This window comes from Jaculus jaculus, chromosome 9, assembly GCF_020740685.1.
Source record: "Jaculus jaculus isolate mJacJac1 chromosome 9, mJacJac1.mat.Y.cur, whole genome shotgun sequence".
Classification (NCBI taxonomy): Eukaryota; Metazoa; Chordata; class Mammalia; order Rodentia; family Dipodidae; genus Jaculus; species Jaculus jaculus.
In genome coordinates this window covers 98,706,927-98,723,387 of record NC_059110.1, presented here as the reverse complement: position 1 = coordinate 98,723,387, position 16,461 = coordinate 98,706,927, and the positions used below count along the sequence as shown (strand labels likewise).

Below are 16,461 nucleotides of genomic sequence, written 5' to 3'. Positions count from 1 at the left end.
TCGCTCTCTCTCTCATGCACAAACAAATAAAGAAAAATAAAATATTTTTTTAAAGTTAAATAAATAAAAATAAAAGCCAGGCATGTTGTTGCACGCCTTTAATCCCAGCACTCTGGAGGCAGAGGTAGGAGGATTGGTGTGAGTTCAAGGCCACTCTGAGACTACTTAGTGAATTTCAGGTCAGCCTGAGCTACAGTGAGACACTACCTTGAAAAAAATAAAAAATTAAATAAATAAATAAAAATAAAAAGAATAAGAGGGCTGGAGAGATGGCTTAGCAGTTAAGGCCTACAAAGCCAAAGGACCTCTGTTCGACCTCCCCAGGAGCCACGTTAGCCAGATACACAAGGGTGCACATGCGTCTGGAGTTCGTTTGAAGTGGGTGGAGGCCTTGCGTGCCCATTCTCTCTCTCCCTCTCTCTGCCTCTTTGTGTCTCTCTTACTCAAATAAATAAATAAATAAAAATAAAGTTTAAAAAAGAATAAGAGGTGGAAAGCTGAGCATGGTGTTGCACGCCTTTAATCCCAGCACTTGGGAGGCACAGGTAGGAGGACTGCCGTGAGTTTGAGGCCACCCTGAGACTACAATGAATTCCAGATCAGCCTGAACTAAAGTGAGACCCTACCTTGAAAAACAAAAAGAGAGCCAAGCGTGGAGGTGCACACCTTTAATCCCAGCACTCGGGTGGCAGAGGTAGGAGGATCACCGTGAGTTCAAGGCCACCCTGAGACTACAGAGTGAATTCCAGGTCAGCCTGGGCTACAGTGAAACCCTACCTCAAAAAACAAAAAAAAAAAAACAAAACAAAACAAAAAAAACCCTTGGGAAAAACAAAAAGAAAGAAAGAGAGAAAGACAGAAAGAAAAGGGAGGTGGAGTGATGGCTCAGCAATTAAAGGTACTTGCTAGCAAAGCCTGACAACCTGAGTTGAATTCCCTAGTTACCCGTGTAAAGCCAGATGCACAAGGTGGCGTACACGCCTGGAGTTCATTTGCAGCAGCTAGAGGCCCAGGCATGCCTATTCTCTCTATCTCTCACAAAGAAATAAATAAAATATTAAAAAATAAAAACAGGCATGGTGGCACACACCTTTAATCCCAGCTCTTGGGAGGCAGAGGTAGGAGGATAGCCATGAGTTCAAAGCTACCCTGAGACTACATAGGGAATCCCAGGTCAGCCTGAGCTAGAGTGAAACCCTACCTCAAGAAAAAAAAAAGAAAAAGAAAAAGAAAGAAAGAAAAAGTAAATAAATAAAGCTATGCATGGTGATCTATGCCTATAATACCAGCACCTGAGAGTTACAGGCAGAGGACTAAGAGTTTAAGACTAGCCTTAACTATATGAGATCCTGACTTTAAATAAAGTAAATATGGAACTGCTGAGATGCTTCAGCAGTTAAAGGTGCTTGCTTGTATAACCTGCGGGTCCCAGGGTTCGAATCCCCAGTACCCACGTAAAGCCAGATTCACAAAGTGGCGCATGCATCCAGAGTTTATTTGCAAAAGACCATGGTATTCCCATTTCTCTTTGCTTTGCAAATCAATAACTAAAAAAATATAACCAAAAAAGAAAATAAAATAAATGTAAGTAAATATTTTACAAATTATTTATTTATTTGAGAGAAAGATGGTATGTGTATAGGTGTTCCAGGGCATCATTGTAAACAAACTCCAGATGCATGCACCACTTTGTGCATCTTGCTTTACATGACTCCTGGGATATCAAACCTGAAGAGCAGGCTTTGCAAGCAATCACCTTAATCACCTTCAACTGCTCAGGCTTGCCAAATTAGTTAGGGTTTATTTTGTCTTTTCTTTTTTTATTTATTTACTTGAGAGAGAGAGAGAGAGAGAGAGAGAGGCAGATTCACATCAGGGCCTCCAGCCACTGCAAAAAACTCCAGACGCATGTGCCACCTTGTGTATCTGGCTTATGTGGGTCCTGGGGAATTGAGCCTGGTCCTTTGGCTCCCCCCCCCTTTTTTTCTTTTAAGAGAGAGACAGAATATTGGCACTCCAGGACCGCCAGCTACTGAAATTGAACTCCAGATGCATGCACCACCCTGTGCACGTGCAACCTTGTGCACTTGCATTACTTTGGGCATCTGGCTTATATGGGACCTGACAAGGTGAACATGGGTCCTTGGGCTTCACAGGCAAGCATCTTAATTTCTAAGCCATCTCTCTAGCCCTTTTAATTTTTTTTTTCTTTTTAAATTTTCTTTTATGAGAGAAAATGAGAGAGAAAGAGACTTTTTTTTGGCTTTTCATGAGTTTTTTTCCAGTGCTGAGGACCAAACCCAAGGTCTTATGCTTGCTAGGCAAGCACTCATCCACTGAACGAAACTCCCAAGCTCCAAATTAATTTATTTTTATGTTTCAAGATAGGATCTTGCTCTAGCCCAGGTGGACCTGGAATTCACTAGTAATCTCAGGGTGGCCTGGAACACATAGTGATCCTCCTATCTCTGCCTCCCGAATGCTGGAATTAAAGGCATGTGCCACCATGCCTGGTTCCAAATTAGTTTGGTTTTTTTTTTTTTTTTTTGGTTTTTCGAGGTAGGGTCTCACTCTGGCTCAGGCTGACCTGGAATTCACTATGTAGTCTCAGGGTGGCCTCGAACTCTCGGAGATCCTCCTACCTCTGCCTCCCGAGTGCTGGGACAAATTAGTTTTTGTTTAATATTTTTATTTATTTATTTGCAAGCAGAGAGAGACAGAGAGAGAACAGACACAGGTAGAGAAAAAAAAAAAATGGGTGTACCAGGGCTTTCAGCTGCTGCAAATGGACTCCAGATGCATGTGCCACCTTATGCATCTGGCTTTATTCTGGGAAATAGAACTCTGGCCTTTAGGCTTTCCAGGCAAGTGCCCTAACTTCTAAGCCATCTCTCCAGCCCTGAATTAGTTTTTAAAATGTACTTGAGCCAGGCATGGTGGCCCACACTGTTAATCCTAGCACTGGGGAGGCAAAAATAGGAGGATTGCTATAATAATTTGAGGCTAGCCTGAGACTACATAGTGAATTCCAGGTCAGCCAGGGCTAGAGTGAAAACTGTACCTTAAAAAACTAGAAAAGAGAGAGCAAGAGAAAGAGAAAAAGAAAAACCAATTAATAAATAAAATGTACTTGTTTTAAGAGCAAACTCCTAGAGCTGGGCACAGTGCTCACAACTGTAATCCCAGCGTTCTGGACGATGAGTCAGAAAGAGCACCATGAAAGTGACTCCAAGCTGGATTACATGAAGACTTTCAGATTAGCCTGGGATACAGTATGAGACTCTCTCAAAAAAAAAAAAAAAAAAGATTTAAAAAGGTTGGGAATGGTGGCGCATGCCTTTAATCCCAGAACTCAGGAGGCAGAGATAGGAGGATCGCTATGAGTTTGAGGCCAGCCTGAGACTACAGAGTGAATTCTAGGTCAGCCTGGGCTAGAGTGAGACACTATCTTGGGGGGGGGGAAATTTAAAAACAAAAAGAGCATACTTATTTTCTAGATATTGACATACTTACTGATTTGGATCTGATCCGTAATCCACCAGAACTTCAACTAATTTTGTGTGGCCCAATAATGCTGCAACAAAAAGTGCTGACTGACCCAGTGTGTTTACTGTATCAACACAAATTCCTGCAAAGCAAACATAGAAGCAAAGGAAATATCAAGAATTTTTCTGAGTCAGGCATTGTGGCACACACCTTTAATCCCAGCACTCAGAAGGCAGAGGTAGGAGGATCACCATGAGTTCAAGGCCACCCTGAGACTACATAGTGAATTCCAGGTTGGCTTGAGTTAGAGCGAAACCCTACCCTGAAAAAAAAAAAAAAAAAAATTTCTGAAAGAGAACTAGGGAAATGTATATTAGGAGGAAATTTTTATTGTTGCTACCTTGAGGCAGAGTCTTATGTAATTAGTCCATGATAGTCTCCAGCTCCATATGTAGCTAAGGATGACTTTGAACGCCTAATCCTCCTACATTCACCTATCAAGTGCTGAGATTACAGGCATGTGCCACACAAGACAGGGAGGAATTTAAATTTTTTCTTCTGGGCTGGAGAGATGGCTTAGTGGTTAAGGCACTTTCCTGAGAAGCCTAAGGACCCTGGTTTAATTCCCCAGTACCTATGTAAGCCAGATATGTGTCTTGAGTTTGTTTGCAGTGGCTAGAGGCCCTGGCAAGCCCATTCTCAGCTCATTCTCTCCAAATAAATAAACAAAAGCCAATTTGTTTTGTTTTGTTTGTCAGGCTGACCTGCTGGAATTTACTATGCAGTCTCAGGGTGGCCTCGAACTCGGCGGTCCTGGTACCTCTGCCTCCCAAGTGCTGGGGTTAAAGGTGTACACCACCACGCCTGGCCTTTCTTTCATTCTCTTATTTATTATTAATTGATTTTCATTTGGTTATTTTAAGTCAGAAGTTGCCCATTAAAAAATATTTTTTTTTATGCCAAATGTGGTGGCGCACGCCTTTAATCCCAGCACTCAGGAGGCAGAGGTAGGAGGATCGCCATGAGTCCAAGTCAGCCTGAGCTAGAGTAAGACCCTACCTCAAAAAGCCGAAAAACAACAACAAAATGTGTGTGTGTGTGTGTGTGTGTGTGTGTGTGTGTGTGTGTGTTTGGGGGACTGGAGACATGGCTTAGCTGTTAAGGCGCTTGCTGGCAAAGCCAAAACTCAGGTTCAATTCCCCAGTACCCACATGAAGCCAGATGCACAAGGTAGTGTATTCGTCTTGAGGTCATTTGTGGAGGCCCTGGCATGTCCATCCTCTTCTTCTGGAATACGTAAGGATTCCACAGCCTCTGGCTGCTGCAAACTCTAGACTCTTTGGGCATCTGGCTTGGTACTGGAGAACCATACTCGATTAGCAGGATCTGCAAACCAAACCACTTTAAAGGCCTTTTTTTCTCTTTCTGTACAGGATATTATGTTAAGTACTTGACATAAACTTACTAGACTAACTTTTTTTTGAGTTCTAGAAGTAAGGTCTTGCTCAGCAAAGGATGTAATGGCATTTATACTAGGCAGCCTCACTAAAGAGCTCTTTGCTTTTTCAACTATAGCTTGTAGTAAGAGCATAAAACCTAACAAAAGAACAGTAGGACCGTTCTCTCATTACACCAGCAATAAAATGGAAGCCACTCAGACTGCGTCCTCTCCCTCCAACTCCCTAAAAGGAGAAGGAACGATCATCAATGGCAAATGGCACTTGCAAAAAAGCAACACCAAGAGCCGGCTTCACGCTCAGGAGAGAACACTACACCTCCTCCTCGTGGTTTCCGGTACTCTACACAGTCAGAGAAACTTCTCTAGTAACGAACTATAGAAATGATCCCTGAAAGTATAGTCTTAACCTCCACTACCACGCCGAGCCCGAGTGCAGGCGACGCACTCCCATCCTACTGATGGCGACTCTCGCGGTGCCGCCTCTCGGCCATGTCCTTGGCCCCGGCGTGCACTGCCACGGTTCCAGTGCCCACCTTTCAATACCAAGGTTCTTTTCCGGAGCATTTTTGAATGCTACAGATTCCCAGCACACGCCGAACTGTCATGGTGATTAGCATATGGGTGACAATCAGCCAGTCACTTTCGACCCCGCCCACTTCCGCCTCGCGAGCGGGCGGGCGCAGGGTTCTGACGACAGAGCGCCCACTTGCGCTCGTGTCCTCTACTACCGACCAACCGAACGAAAAGAAACAAAACGGGTAGGACAGCCGGGCGTGGTGCCGCACGCCTTTAATGTCAAGCACTCGGGAGGCAGAGGTAGGAGGACTGCCATGAGTTCAAGGCTGAGACTACCTAGTGAATGGGTCAGCCTGGGCTAGAGCAAGACCCTACCTCAAAAAAAAAAAAGAAAGAAAGAAAAAGAAAACTAATGGCTGGAGAATGACTCAGCAGTCAAAGGTACTGTTTGTTGACAGGAGGTTAAATTTCCCAGTATCCATGTAAAGCCAGACACATAGGTCAGGACAAAATGGAGTTACAGCAGGAGGCCGACAGAGACATCATCCACATTCCTCAAAAAATTGTTTAGCCATTAATCCCTCCCCTGCCTAACAAAGCTCCAAGACTAGATTTACTGACCGCCCCCCATCTCTCACTGGGTCACTTCTGGTCTCACTATGGCTAATGTAAAGAACAGACTTACTGCCCCAACAAAGAAATTCCTTCCTTTCCTCACCTTCCCCATAAAGCCCACTATCTGTAACCCCAAACTGACTGCGCCGCTCTTGAGAGTCAGTCCTAGCAGCTCATGCTTTTCCCCCCAAATAAAAACTTCCATCTTAGCCGGGTGTGCCTTTAATCCCAGCACTCAGGAGGCAGAGGTAGGAGGATCGCCGTGGGTTCAAGGCCACCCTGAGATGCCATAGTGAATTCCAGGTCAGCCTGGGCTACAGTGAGACCTTACCTCAAAAAAACAGAAAAAAAAACAAAAACAAAAAAACCTTCCATCTTTGCCTCAGAGTGGTCTCCCTGGTCCTTGGTCACTCCTGAACCTTACACATACATCTCTCTCGTGTTCACAAAGAGACCCTGACATGCCTCCCTCCTCACACACACATGCACTCAAATAAATAAATAAAAATGGAAGCTGGAGAGGTGGCTTAGCGATTAAGGCATGTGCCTGCAAAGCCAAAGGACCCAGGTTCAACTTCCCAGAACTCACATAAGCCAGATGCACAAAGTGACACATGCGTCTGGAGTTCATTTGCAGTGGCTGGAGGCCCTGACGCACCCATTCTCTCTCTCTGCCTCTTTCTCCCTCCCTCTCTTGCATAAATTAATTAATTAATTAATTATTTATTTATTTATTTTAAGAGCTGGAGAGATGGCTTAGCGGTTAAGTGCTTGCCTGTGAAGCCTAAGGACCCCAATTGGAGGCTCGATTCCCCAGGACCCACATTAGCCAGATGCACAAGGGGGCGAACACGTCTGGAATTCGTTTGCAGTGGCTGGAGGCCCTAGCGCGCCCATTCTCTCTCTCTCTCTGTCTCTCTCTCTGTGTCTCTCTCTGTCTCTTTCTGTCACTCTCAAATAAATAAAAATAATAAAGAACAAAAATAAAAAAAAAATTTAAATGGGCTGGAAAGATGGCTTAGCGGTTAAGGTGGTTACCTGCGACACCTAATAACCCAAGTTCAATTCTCTAGAACCCACATAAACCACATGTTCATCTGGAGTTTGTTTGCACTGGCTACAGGCCCTGACATGTCCATTCTCTCCCTTTCTCCCAAATAAATAACTATTCTTTTTTTTTTTTTTTTTGATTTTTTAAAATTTATTTATTTATTTATTTGAGAGTGACAGACACACAGAGAAAGACATATAGAGGGAGAGAGAGAGAATGGGCGCGCCAGGGCTTCCAGCCTCTGCAAACGAACTCCAGACGCGTGCGCCCCCTTGTGCATCTGGCTAACGTGGGACCTGGGGAATCGAGCCTCCAGTTGGGGTCCTTAGGCTTCACAGGCAAGCACTTAACCGCTAAGCCATCTCTCCAGCCCTAAATAACTATTCTTAAAAAGTAAAACATTAGGGCTGGAGAGATGGCTTAGCAATTAAAGCACTTGCTTGTAAAACCTGACACGTTTGACTCTCCAGGTCTCACATAAGCCAGCCCCACAAGTTGATGTAAGTGCAAAAGATTGCACATGCGCACAAGGTGATGCACATGTCTGGAATTTGACCACAGTGGCTGGAGGCCCTGGCACAACAATCCTCTTTCTCTCTGGCATTAAAAAAAAAAGAAAAAAAGAAAAAAAAAAGAAAGAAAGGCCAGTCTGTTGGGTTTATCTCAAAAAAAAAAAAAAAGAACTGGGTGTGGTAGTGCACACTTTAATTCCAGCACTCTGGAGGCAGAGATAGGAGAATCACCACAAATTCAAGGCCACCCTGAGACTACATAGTGAATTCCAGGTCAGCCTGGGCTAGAATGAGACCCTACCTTGAAAAAAAAATAAACAAACCCAAAAAATAAAATTATTCATCAGGGACTTGTTATTTTCAGTGTTAAGGATTGAGCCCAGTCTCTTCCATGGTAGGCAATCACTCTAGCACTGAGCTATACCCCGCCTTGGTAGAAAGAGAACAAGTCAAGGGAAGTGAGCTAGAAAACTCCTGGGGTTTACAGGACAATGAACAAACCAGTCAGAGCCTCCATGGACTTTTTTAGAGACCAGGGAGCACTAAGGGAATAGGTGTGCTTGATGCGCATGTGGATTCATGTGTGGAGGCCGGGGGTTGACATTGGGTGCCTTCCCTCATTGCCCTCCACTTTTTAAATTTTTTTATTTTACTGAGGCAGGGTCTATCACTTGAGCCATAGTTCACCAACATGACTAGTCTAGCTAACCAGCTTGTCCCAGGAATCCCCTCTACCTCCACTTCCGGAGCTCTGCGCCCCCTCGTGCATCTGGCTTACGTGGGTCCTGGGGAATCAAACTGAGGCATTGCACGCAAACATCTTAATCACTAAGCCATTTCTCCAGCCCCACTTTTTTTTTTTTTTTTTTTCTGAGGTAGGGTCTCACTCTAGCTCAGACTGACTTGGAATTCACTATGGATCAGGGTGGCCTCGAACTCACAGTGATCCTCCTACCTCTGCCTCCCGAGTGCTGGGATTAAAGGCATGCGCCATCACACCCAGCTCAGCCCCACTTTTTTTTTTGTTGTTTGTTTTACTTGAGAGAAGTGAGAGAGGGCTGGAGGGTCAGTTTGGCAGCCAAGACATTTGCCTCTGAAGCCCAAGGAGCCACTGAGTCAGATGCACAAGGTGGCACATGTGCCTGAAGTTTGTTTGCAGCAGTTGGAGGTCCTAGTGCCCCCTTTCTCTCTCTCCCTCACACACACACACACGACAAGAGAGGAGAGCATAGGTACCCCAGCGCCTCCAGCCACTGCAAACAAACTTCAGATGCATGTGCCACCTTGTGCATCTGGCTTTAAGTGGGTACTGGGAAATGGAACCTGGGTCCATTAGCTTTTCAGTACTTTAACTGCTAAACCATCTCTCCAGCCCTAGGCCTCTATTCTTGATGGGATACAGGTAGCTGGAAAGAAAAGTAAGTTGTCATTGCTGAGCCATGGTGGCACACACCTTTGATCCCAGCACTCAGGAGGTAGAGGTAGAAGGATCACCATGAATTTAAGGCTACCCTGAGACTACATAGAGAATTCTAGGTCAGCTACTCAGGAGGCAAAGGCAGGAGGACTGCTGTGAGTTCAATCCCACCCTCAGACTACATAGTGAATTTCAGGTCAGCCTGGGCTCGAGTAAGACCCTACCTTGAAAAACCAAAAAAAAAAAAAAAAAAAAAAGCAGGGTGTGGTGGTGCATTTCTTTAATCCTAGCACTGAGGAGGCAGAGGTAGGAGGATTGTCATGAATTGAAGGCCACCCTGATTACATAGCGAATTCCAGGTCAGCCTGGGCTAGAGTGAGACCCTACCTCAAAACTAAAAAAGCAAAAGTTGAGGGCTACAGAGATGGCTCAGCAGTTAAAGGCAGTTGTCAGCCTGGGATCAATTCTGCAGTACTCATGTGAAATGGAAATTGGTATAACGAAATTTAGAAACCCCTGCCCCAAAGTTATGCCCTGAACTGTAATAGACTTTTGTATTGGTTATGCCCAGTACTACTTAATCTTCTGTGCTGGCTAAACATAACACTGTAGCCTTTTTATTGTTTCAAGGCCATGATCTAGACTACCATTTATATCCTGAGCTAGAAATCATCTTGTGTTTTCCTTTTTCTTTTCTTTTTTTTTCCCCTCGGTTTTTTGAGGTAGAGTCTCACTCTAGCCCAGGCTGACCTGCAATTCGCTATGTAATCAGGGTGGCCTTCAATTCATGGCAATCCTCCTATCTCTGCTTCCAAAGTGCTAGAATGAAAGATGTGCACCACCATGCTCAGCAAAATTTCTTTTTCTTTTTTTTTTTTTACTTATTTATTTGTAAGCAGAGAAAGACAGAGAGAAGAGAGGCAGAGAGAACGGACATATCAGGGCGTCTAGCCACTGCAAACAAACTCCAGATGCATGCACCACCCTGTGCATTTGGCTTTACATGTGTACTAGAGAACTGAACCTGAGTCATCAAGCTCTGTAGGCAAACTACTTAACCACTGAACCATCTCTCCAGCCCGCCCCACTTTTTGTTTTTTCAAGCTAGGGTCTCACTGTAGGCCAGGCTGACCTGGAATTCACTCCTCTGTAGTCTCAGGCCCTTTTTTTTTCATAAATTTGTTTATTTATTTGAGAGAAAGAGAGAGAGAAAGAAGCAGATAAAGAGAATGGGTATGCCAGAGCCTCCAGCCACTGCAAACAAAACTCCAGACACATGTGCCACCTTGTGCATCTGGCTTATGTGGGTACTGGGGAATCGAACCTGGGTCCTTAGACTTCATAGGCAAGTACCTTAACCACTAAGCAATCTCTCTAGCCTGTGTTTCTCTTTTATCTCCATAGCACAACTACAGGCTTTGTTCTGCTAACTAACCATTTTTCTGTTTCTGTAAAATGTGCCTATTTCATTCTCAAAGATCTCTGGCACTAGGCCAGGGCTTTGAGCACTGAGAATTAACAATACTGTCCAAGACAAGGTATATAAGCTCTGAACCACCAGGGTACAGGCTTTGGAAGAGATTCCCTGAGCCCACACTGGTGTGAAAATAAACTGACCTTCCAGTCTCTAGTGCCGGTTCTGTAGGCTTCAGTTTTCTCAACATAACCTCAGATGCACAAAGTGGCACATGCATCTGGAGTTCATCTGCAGTGGCAAGTGGCTCATACACTCATGCTCTCTCCCTCCCTCTCTCAAATATATAAATACAGTATTTTTTAAATTTTTGACTTTTTTTTTTTTTTTTTGAGGTAGGGTTTCACTCTAACCCCAGGCTGACCTGTCACTCACTCTGTAGTCATGGGCTGGCCTCATGAGTGCTGGGACTAAAGGTATGTGCTGCCATATCCAGCTTAAACAAGGATTTTGTAAGACTACGAGATTATCACAGATGTGTAATACATGATGTGCACAGTGTCTAGTTATTACAACTTTTCAACACAGCGGCATGACGAGTCTCCTAAGAATGAATTTAGGACCTTGCCATGCTAGGCAAGTGCTTCACCCAGTTATTTGTGAGACAGGGTCCTCTCACTGGACAAGGAATTTACTGATGAAGCTAATAGCAAGGCCTGGATGTTCCCTGTCTCCATCTCCCTGGCACTGGGATTATAGGAAGCACACTGCCACAAGGGGATGCCAACTCAGGTTCTCATGCTTGCACAGGAAGCAATTTCCCCACTGCGTCATCTCCCTGCTTCCTTTCTGGGTTATTTACTACCTATTGACCCTCAGACAGTTCCTTAGCGCAAACTTGTTTCTCTGTAAGTTAGATGTACTAATGTTAGTATCAATGTTGTAAGGATTAAATTAAGTAAATGTAGTCCAATAAGCCTTTTCCTCCATTCTCAGATTAGAAATCTGTCCCTTAGTGATGGAGCACTCCACTACTGAGCTACACTCAAGCCCCAAACAACCTCTGAAACTCTTTCATTCACCCACCAGTGAGTCAGAGATTCAGCTTAGGAACAGTCCAAGTAGTACATGGGGCTGCTGAAGAGATGGCTCAGTAGTTCAGGTGCTAACCTGCAAAGCCAAACAACCCTGGTTTGAGTTTCCAGGACCCACAGATAGACAAAGTGGTACATACATCTGGAGTTTGTTTGCAGTGGCTAAAGGCCCTGATGTGCCCATTCTGTCTTTCTCTCTCTACGTATGTCCAGGTAGGGTCTCTCTCTAGCCCAGGCTGATCCAGACAGTTATCAAAAATCTTCCCACTACAAAAAAGCCCAGGCCCAGTGGATTCACTGCTGAATTTTAACAGACCTTCAGGGAAGAACTAACATCATTGCATCTTAAGCTTTTCCATAAAATAGAAAAAGAAGGAATCTTACCAAACTCCTTCTACGAAGCCAGCATCACCCTGATACCAAAACCAGGCTTGTACCCATAGTACAAAAAAAGAAAAATTACAGACCAATCTCCCTCATGAACATAGATGCAAAAATTCTCAACAAAATATTGGCGAACAGATATAAGAATATATCAGAAAAGATCATTCACCCCGACGAAGTAGGCTTTATCCCAGAGATGCAGGGATGATTCAACATACGCAAATCGATAAATGTAATACATTATATAAATGGACTGAAGGACAGAAATCACATGATCATCTCATTCGATGCAGAAAAAGCATTTGATAAAATCCACCATCCTTTCATGATAAAAGTACTACAGAGAATGGGAATAGAAGGAACATATCTCAATATAATAAAGGCTATTTATGACAAGCCTACAGCCAACATATTACTGAATGGGGAAAAACTGGAGGCTTTTCCACTAAAATCAGTAACAAGACAAAGGTGTCCACTGTCCCCACTTTTATTTAATACAGTACTGGAAGTCTTAGCCATAGCAGTAAGGCAAGAGACAAGCATAGAAGGGATACAAATTGGAAAGGAAGAAATCAAGTTATCCTTATTTGCTGATAATATGACCCTAAAGCAAACTGTTAGAGCTGATAAACACCTATAGCCATGTAGCAGGATACAAAATAAATACACAAATCAGGAGTATTCCTATATGCTAACAACAAACACACAGAGGCTGAAATCAGAGAATCACTCCCATTCACAATTAGTCTCAGTGTGGCCTTGAACTCACGGCAGTCATCCAACCTCTGCCTCCCAAGTGCTGGGATTAAAGGCATGTGCCACCATACCTGGCATATATGTATATGTATATTTCAAGGTAGGGGTTTCACTCTAGCTCAGGTTGACCTGGAATTCACTATGTAGTCTCTGGGTGACCTCGATCTCAAGGTGATCCTCCTACTTCTGCCTCCCAAGTACTGGAGTTAAAGGCGTGCACCACCCCGTCCAGCATCTTCAAAAGTTTTTCAAAAAGAAGAAAGAATCCCAGAATCCCAGCACTCAGGAGGCAGAGATACGAGATCACTGTGAAATCGAGTACACCTGACAGGGTGAATATTAGCTCAGATTTTTTTTTTTTTTTCGAGAGAGAGAGAGGCAGAGGACAGAAAACAATAAATAAAATGGGTGCGCCACGGCTTTTCAGCAACTCCAACTTTAAGCAACTGACTCACACTAGTCCGGAGCTAGGGCGCATTTTCCAATACACAAGCCTAGAATCAGAGTCTCTCATTACACCGATAATAAAATGGAAGCCACTCAGACTGCGTCCTCTCCCTCCAACTCCCTAAAAGGAGAAGGAACGATCATCAATGGCAAATGGCACTTGCAAAAAAGCAACACCAAGAGCCAGCTTCACGCTCAGGAGAGAACACTACACCTCCTCCTCGTGGTTTCCGGTACTCTACACAGTCAGAGAAACTTCTCTAGTAACGAACTATAGAAATGATCCCTGAAAGTATAGTCTTAACCTCCACTACCACGCCGAGCCCGAGTGCAGGCGACGCACTCCCATCCTACTGATGGCGACTCTCGCGGTGCCGCCTCTCGGCCATGTCCTTGGCCCCGGCGTGCACTGCCACGGTTCCAGTGCCCACCTTTCAATACCAAGGTTCTTTTCCGGAGCATTTTTGAATGCTACAGATTCCCAGCACACGCCGAACTGTCATGGTGATTAGCATATGGGTGACAATCAGCCAGTCACTTTCGACCCCGCCCACTTCCGCCTCGCGAGCGGGCGGGCGCAGGGTTCTGACGACAGAGCGCCCACTTGCGCTCGTGTCCTCTACTACCGACCAACCGAACGAAAGGAACGCGCAGGAGCACCAGGAATGGTCGCAACGATTTGAGGCCACCTTGGGCTACAGTGTGAGCGACTTTACAAGACTGTATGGGCTGGGGAGATTGCCCAGCGTTTAAGGCTCTTGCCTGCAATTCGCCAGTACCATGTAAACCAAATGCACAAAGTGGCGCATGCATCTGGAGTTTGTTTACAGTGACTACAGGCTCTGATATGCCCATTCATATTCCCCCTAACTTCCTCGCTCTATTAACAGAATTAAGAAGCAACTAACATCTACAGTGCTTAAATAGTTTTCAAGGCTCAGTTTATTTACAATTGTAAATGCATTTATAAGCAGCTGAGGAAATGTACATAGGAATCTTCAGCAGCTTTTCTAAGGCTATATTGTGTCCTGTGAGCACTTACTTCCTGGCACAGACCCTGCAGGCAAACTTCTGTGTTTTAGCTAATGACAAGTTGTAGGAGAAACAATGAAGCCAGGCGTCGTGGCACACGCCTTTAATCCCAGCACTTGGGAGGCAAAGGTAGGAGGATCACCCTGAGTTCGAGGCCACCCTGAGATTACATAGTTAATTTCAGGCCAGCCTGGACCAGTGAGACCCTACCTAGAAAAAACAAATGATGATGACGATGGTGATGATGAAGAAAAGGACAAGTTAACGCAGGTGCTCAAGGTTGCACATGCGCACAAGGTGGCACATGCGTCTGGAGTTCAATTACAGTGTCTGGAGGCTCTGGTGCACCAATATTCTCCCTCTCTCCTCCTCCCTCTCATAAAAAAAGAAGGGAAGAGTGCAAGGGTGCAGTCTGTGGGGTTGGGCTTGCTTCGCAAAAACAAACAAACAAACAAACACTGCCCTTAAAACCTAACCAAACGAGTTCTCAGATCCCCTCTCTCTAAGAGAGGCGGGCAGAACCTGGGCATCAGTCAGTTGAAAACCGTGCCTGAGTTTTGTTTTGCATTTTTCTTTTTTGCATTAATCATTTTCTGTGATTAGTTTCACTGCGTAAATTAGATATTAACTGCACTTCTTTAAAAAAAAAAAAAGTACATCTCCCTGTTACCTCCTTCAAAGATTTACCTCTGTAGGCCTTTGTCAATGGGCTTACTGACTGCAGACAAGAAAAAAAAAGTAAAAACAAAAACAAGTACGTGCCTGAAAAATGACCAAAAAAAAATCTTTTTTGTAACATTTTAAAAACCTGAATAGCCTTTACTTCTTTAATATGCTCAAACTTTAGGTGAATTGGTTTTTGCCACGTGTATTTGTTCGCATTCTAAGCGACTTACTGGGTTCTCACCGTCTTGTCTTATCTTCGTGTGACGTGTGTAGAATGGGCTTGTGACGTAAGCGTTTCTCCAGTCAGTGGTCCCTGTGATATTGTACTGCTGCAGGGACTGGACCAGAACCCGCCTCTGCGTAACCTGGGTTCCTCTTGCAGAGATGGGAGAGAAGGGAATGGGTTGGCAAATCCACACGTTTCCTAACCTACTTGCAGAAACTTTCAAAAGGTGTTTGGTTTAAACCTCCTGCACTACAGTATTCTTGTATTTGTTAATATTTGTGTTTAGGTACTGGTACCTTTTTGTTTCTTTTTTTTTTTTTTAATGTTCTAAGTGTTGGCTTTAAAGTGAATTTATCTTTAGTATGATAGTTATATGAAAATTATAGGGTTTGTGTGCAGAGAATTTTTTTATAAAGTGATTTGTAAAAAAAAAATGTATTCTAGCTTTCGTGATACATATGTGTGATAACTTTAATATCCATGACAGTTAAGTGCAATTATTTCATCACTCTAAAAATGCTATTTTTGTGTCAGTTCCTGCAGGTGTTTTCATGTCTTTGCAAACTGACACATTTTGATGCCTTCGTGATAAGGTGGTAGACATTTTGTAGCTTTCTAGAAACTTTGTATTCATATGGTATCAATGAAAAATAAAGAAAATGAAGGTGTGAAAAAAAAAAAAACCTAACCAACGCTGGGGGATAGCTCATATGGCAGAGACTTGCCTTGCTTGTGCAAGACCTTGGATCTAATCCCCAACACTGCAAAAATTAATTAACTGGATTTTTGTTTTGTTTTGCTTTTGAAGGTAGGCTCTCACGCTAGCCTAGGCTGACCTGGAATTCACTATGTAGTCTCAGGCTAGCCTCAAACTCACAACAATCCTCCTACCTCCACTTCCCTAGTGCTGGGATTAAAGGTGTGTGCTGCTTATTTTTCTTGAAGTAAGGTCTCTATGCTGGAGAGATGCCTTAGCAGTTAAGGTGAAGTAGTGTCTAACTCGAGCCCAGGCTGACCTGGAATTCACTATGTAGTCTCAGTGTGGCCTGGAACTCATGGCAGTCCTCCTACCTCTGCTTCATGAGTGCTGAGATTAAAGGTGTGCGCCACTATGACCAGCCCCCTTTTAGTATTTTTAATAACAGCATTCATCATATTTTAATGGCCCTGGTTTTTCTCCACCTTTCAGAAATATGGACCATGTTGCTTCTTCATCTCAACATTGTTTATACCTTTCTTTAGAAGTTTCTTCACTTTCACATAGTTTCCTTCTTTGACATACTCATGAAGTTGAGCTTCTAAGGAGTCATTTCTTAAAGTACCAAGCTGCACAGGACAAGGGGCTGGAAAAAGAATGGCCCGTGACATCCTGTTACAAAACAAAAA

At 43.9% G+C, this 16,461-nt stretch overlaps 1 protein-coding gene and 2 non-coding genes across 3 annotated transcripts in view; all 3 read right to left on the bottom strand.

The window, feature by feature from the left end:
• Tex14 (testis expressed 14, intercellular bridge forming factor) overlaps nt 1-16,443 on the bottom strand; it is a 114,791-nt gene extending 98,348 nt beyond the window's left edge. Inside the window, exons 1-2 of the mRNA XM_045158643.1 lie at nt 16,308-16,443; nt 3,514-3,628 (exon numbers count right to left, since the gene is read on the bottom strand). Of these exons, the coding sequence (XP_045014578.1) occupies nt 3,514-3,628; nt 16,308-16,443 (251 nt within the window). The remainder of the gene's footprint in view (nt 1-3,513; nt 3,629-16,307) is intronic.
• Nucleotides 5,136-5,349, bottom strand: LOC123463666. The gene has a single exon (XR_006639065.1). It is a non-coding gene; the product is annotated as a small nucleolar RNA U3 (small nucleolar RNA).
• On the bottom strand, nt 13,240-13,453 carry LOC123463665. Its single transcript, XR_006639064.1, has one exon. It is a non-coding gene; the product is annotated as a small nucleolar RNA U3 (small nucleolar RNA).
• Nucleotides 16,444-16,461: the final 18 nt, after the last annotated feature.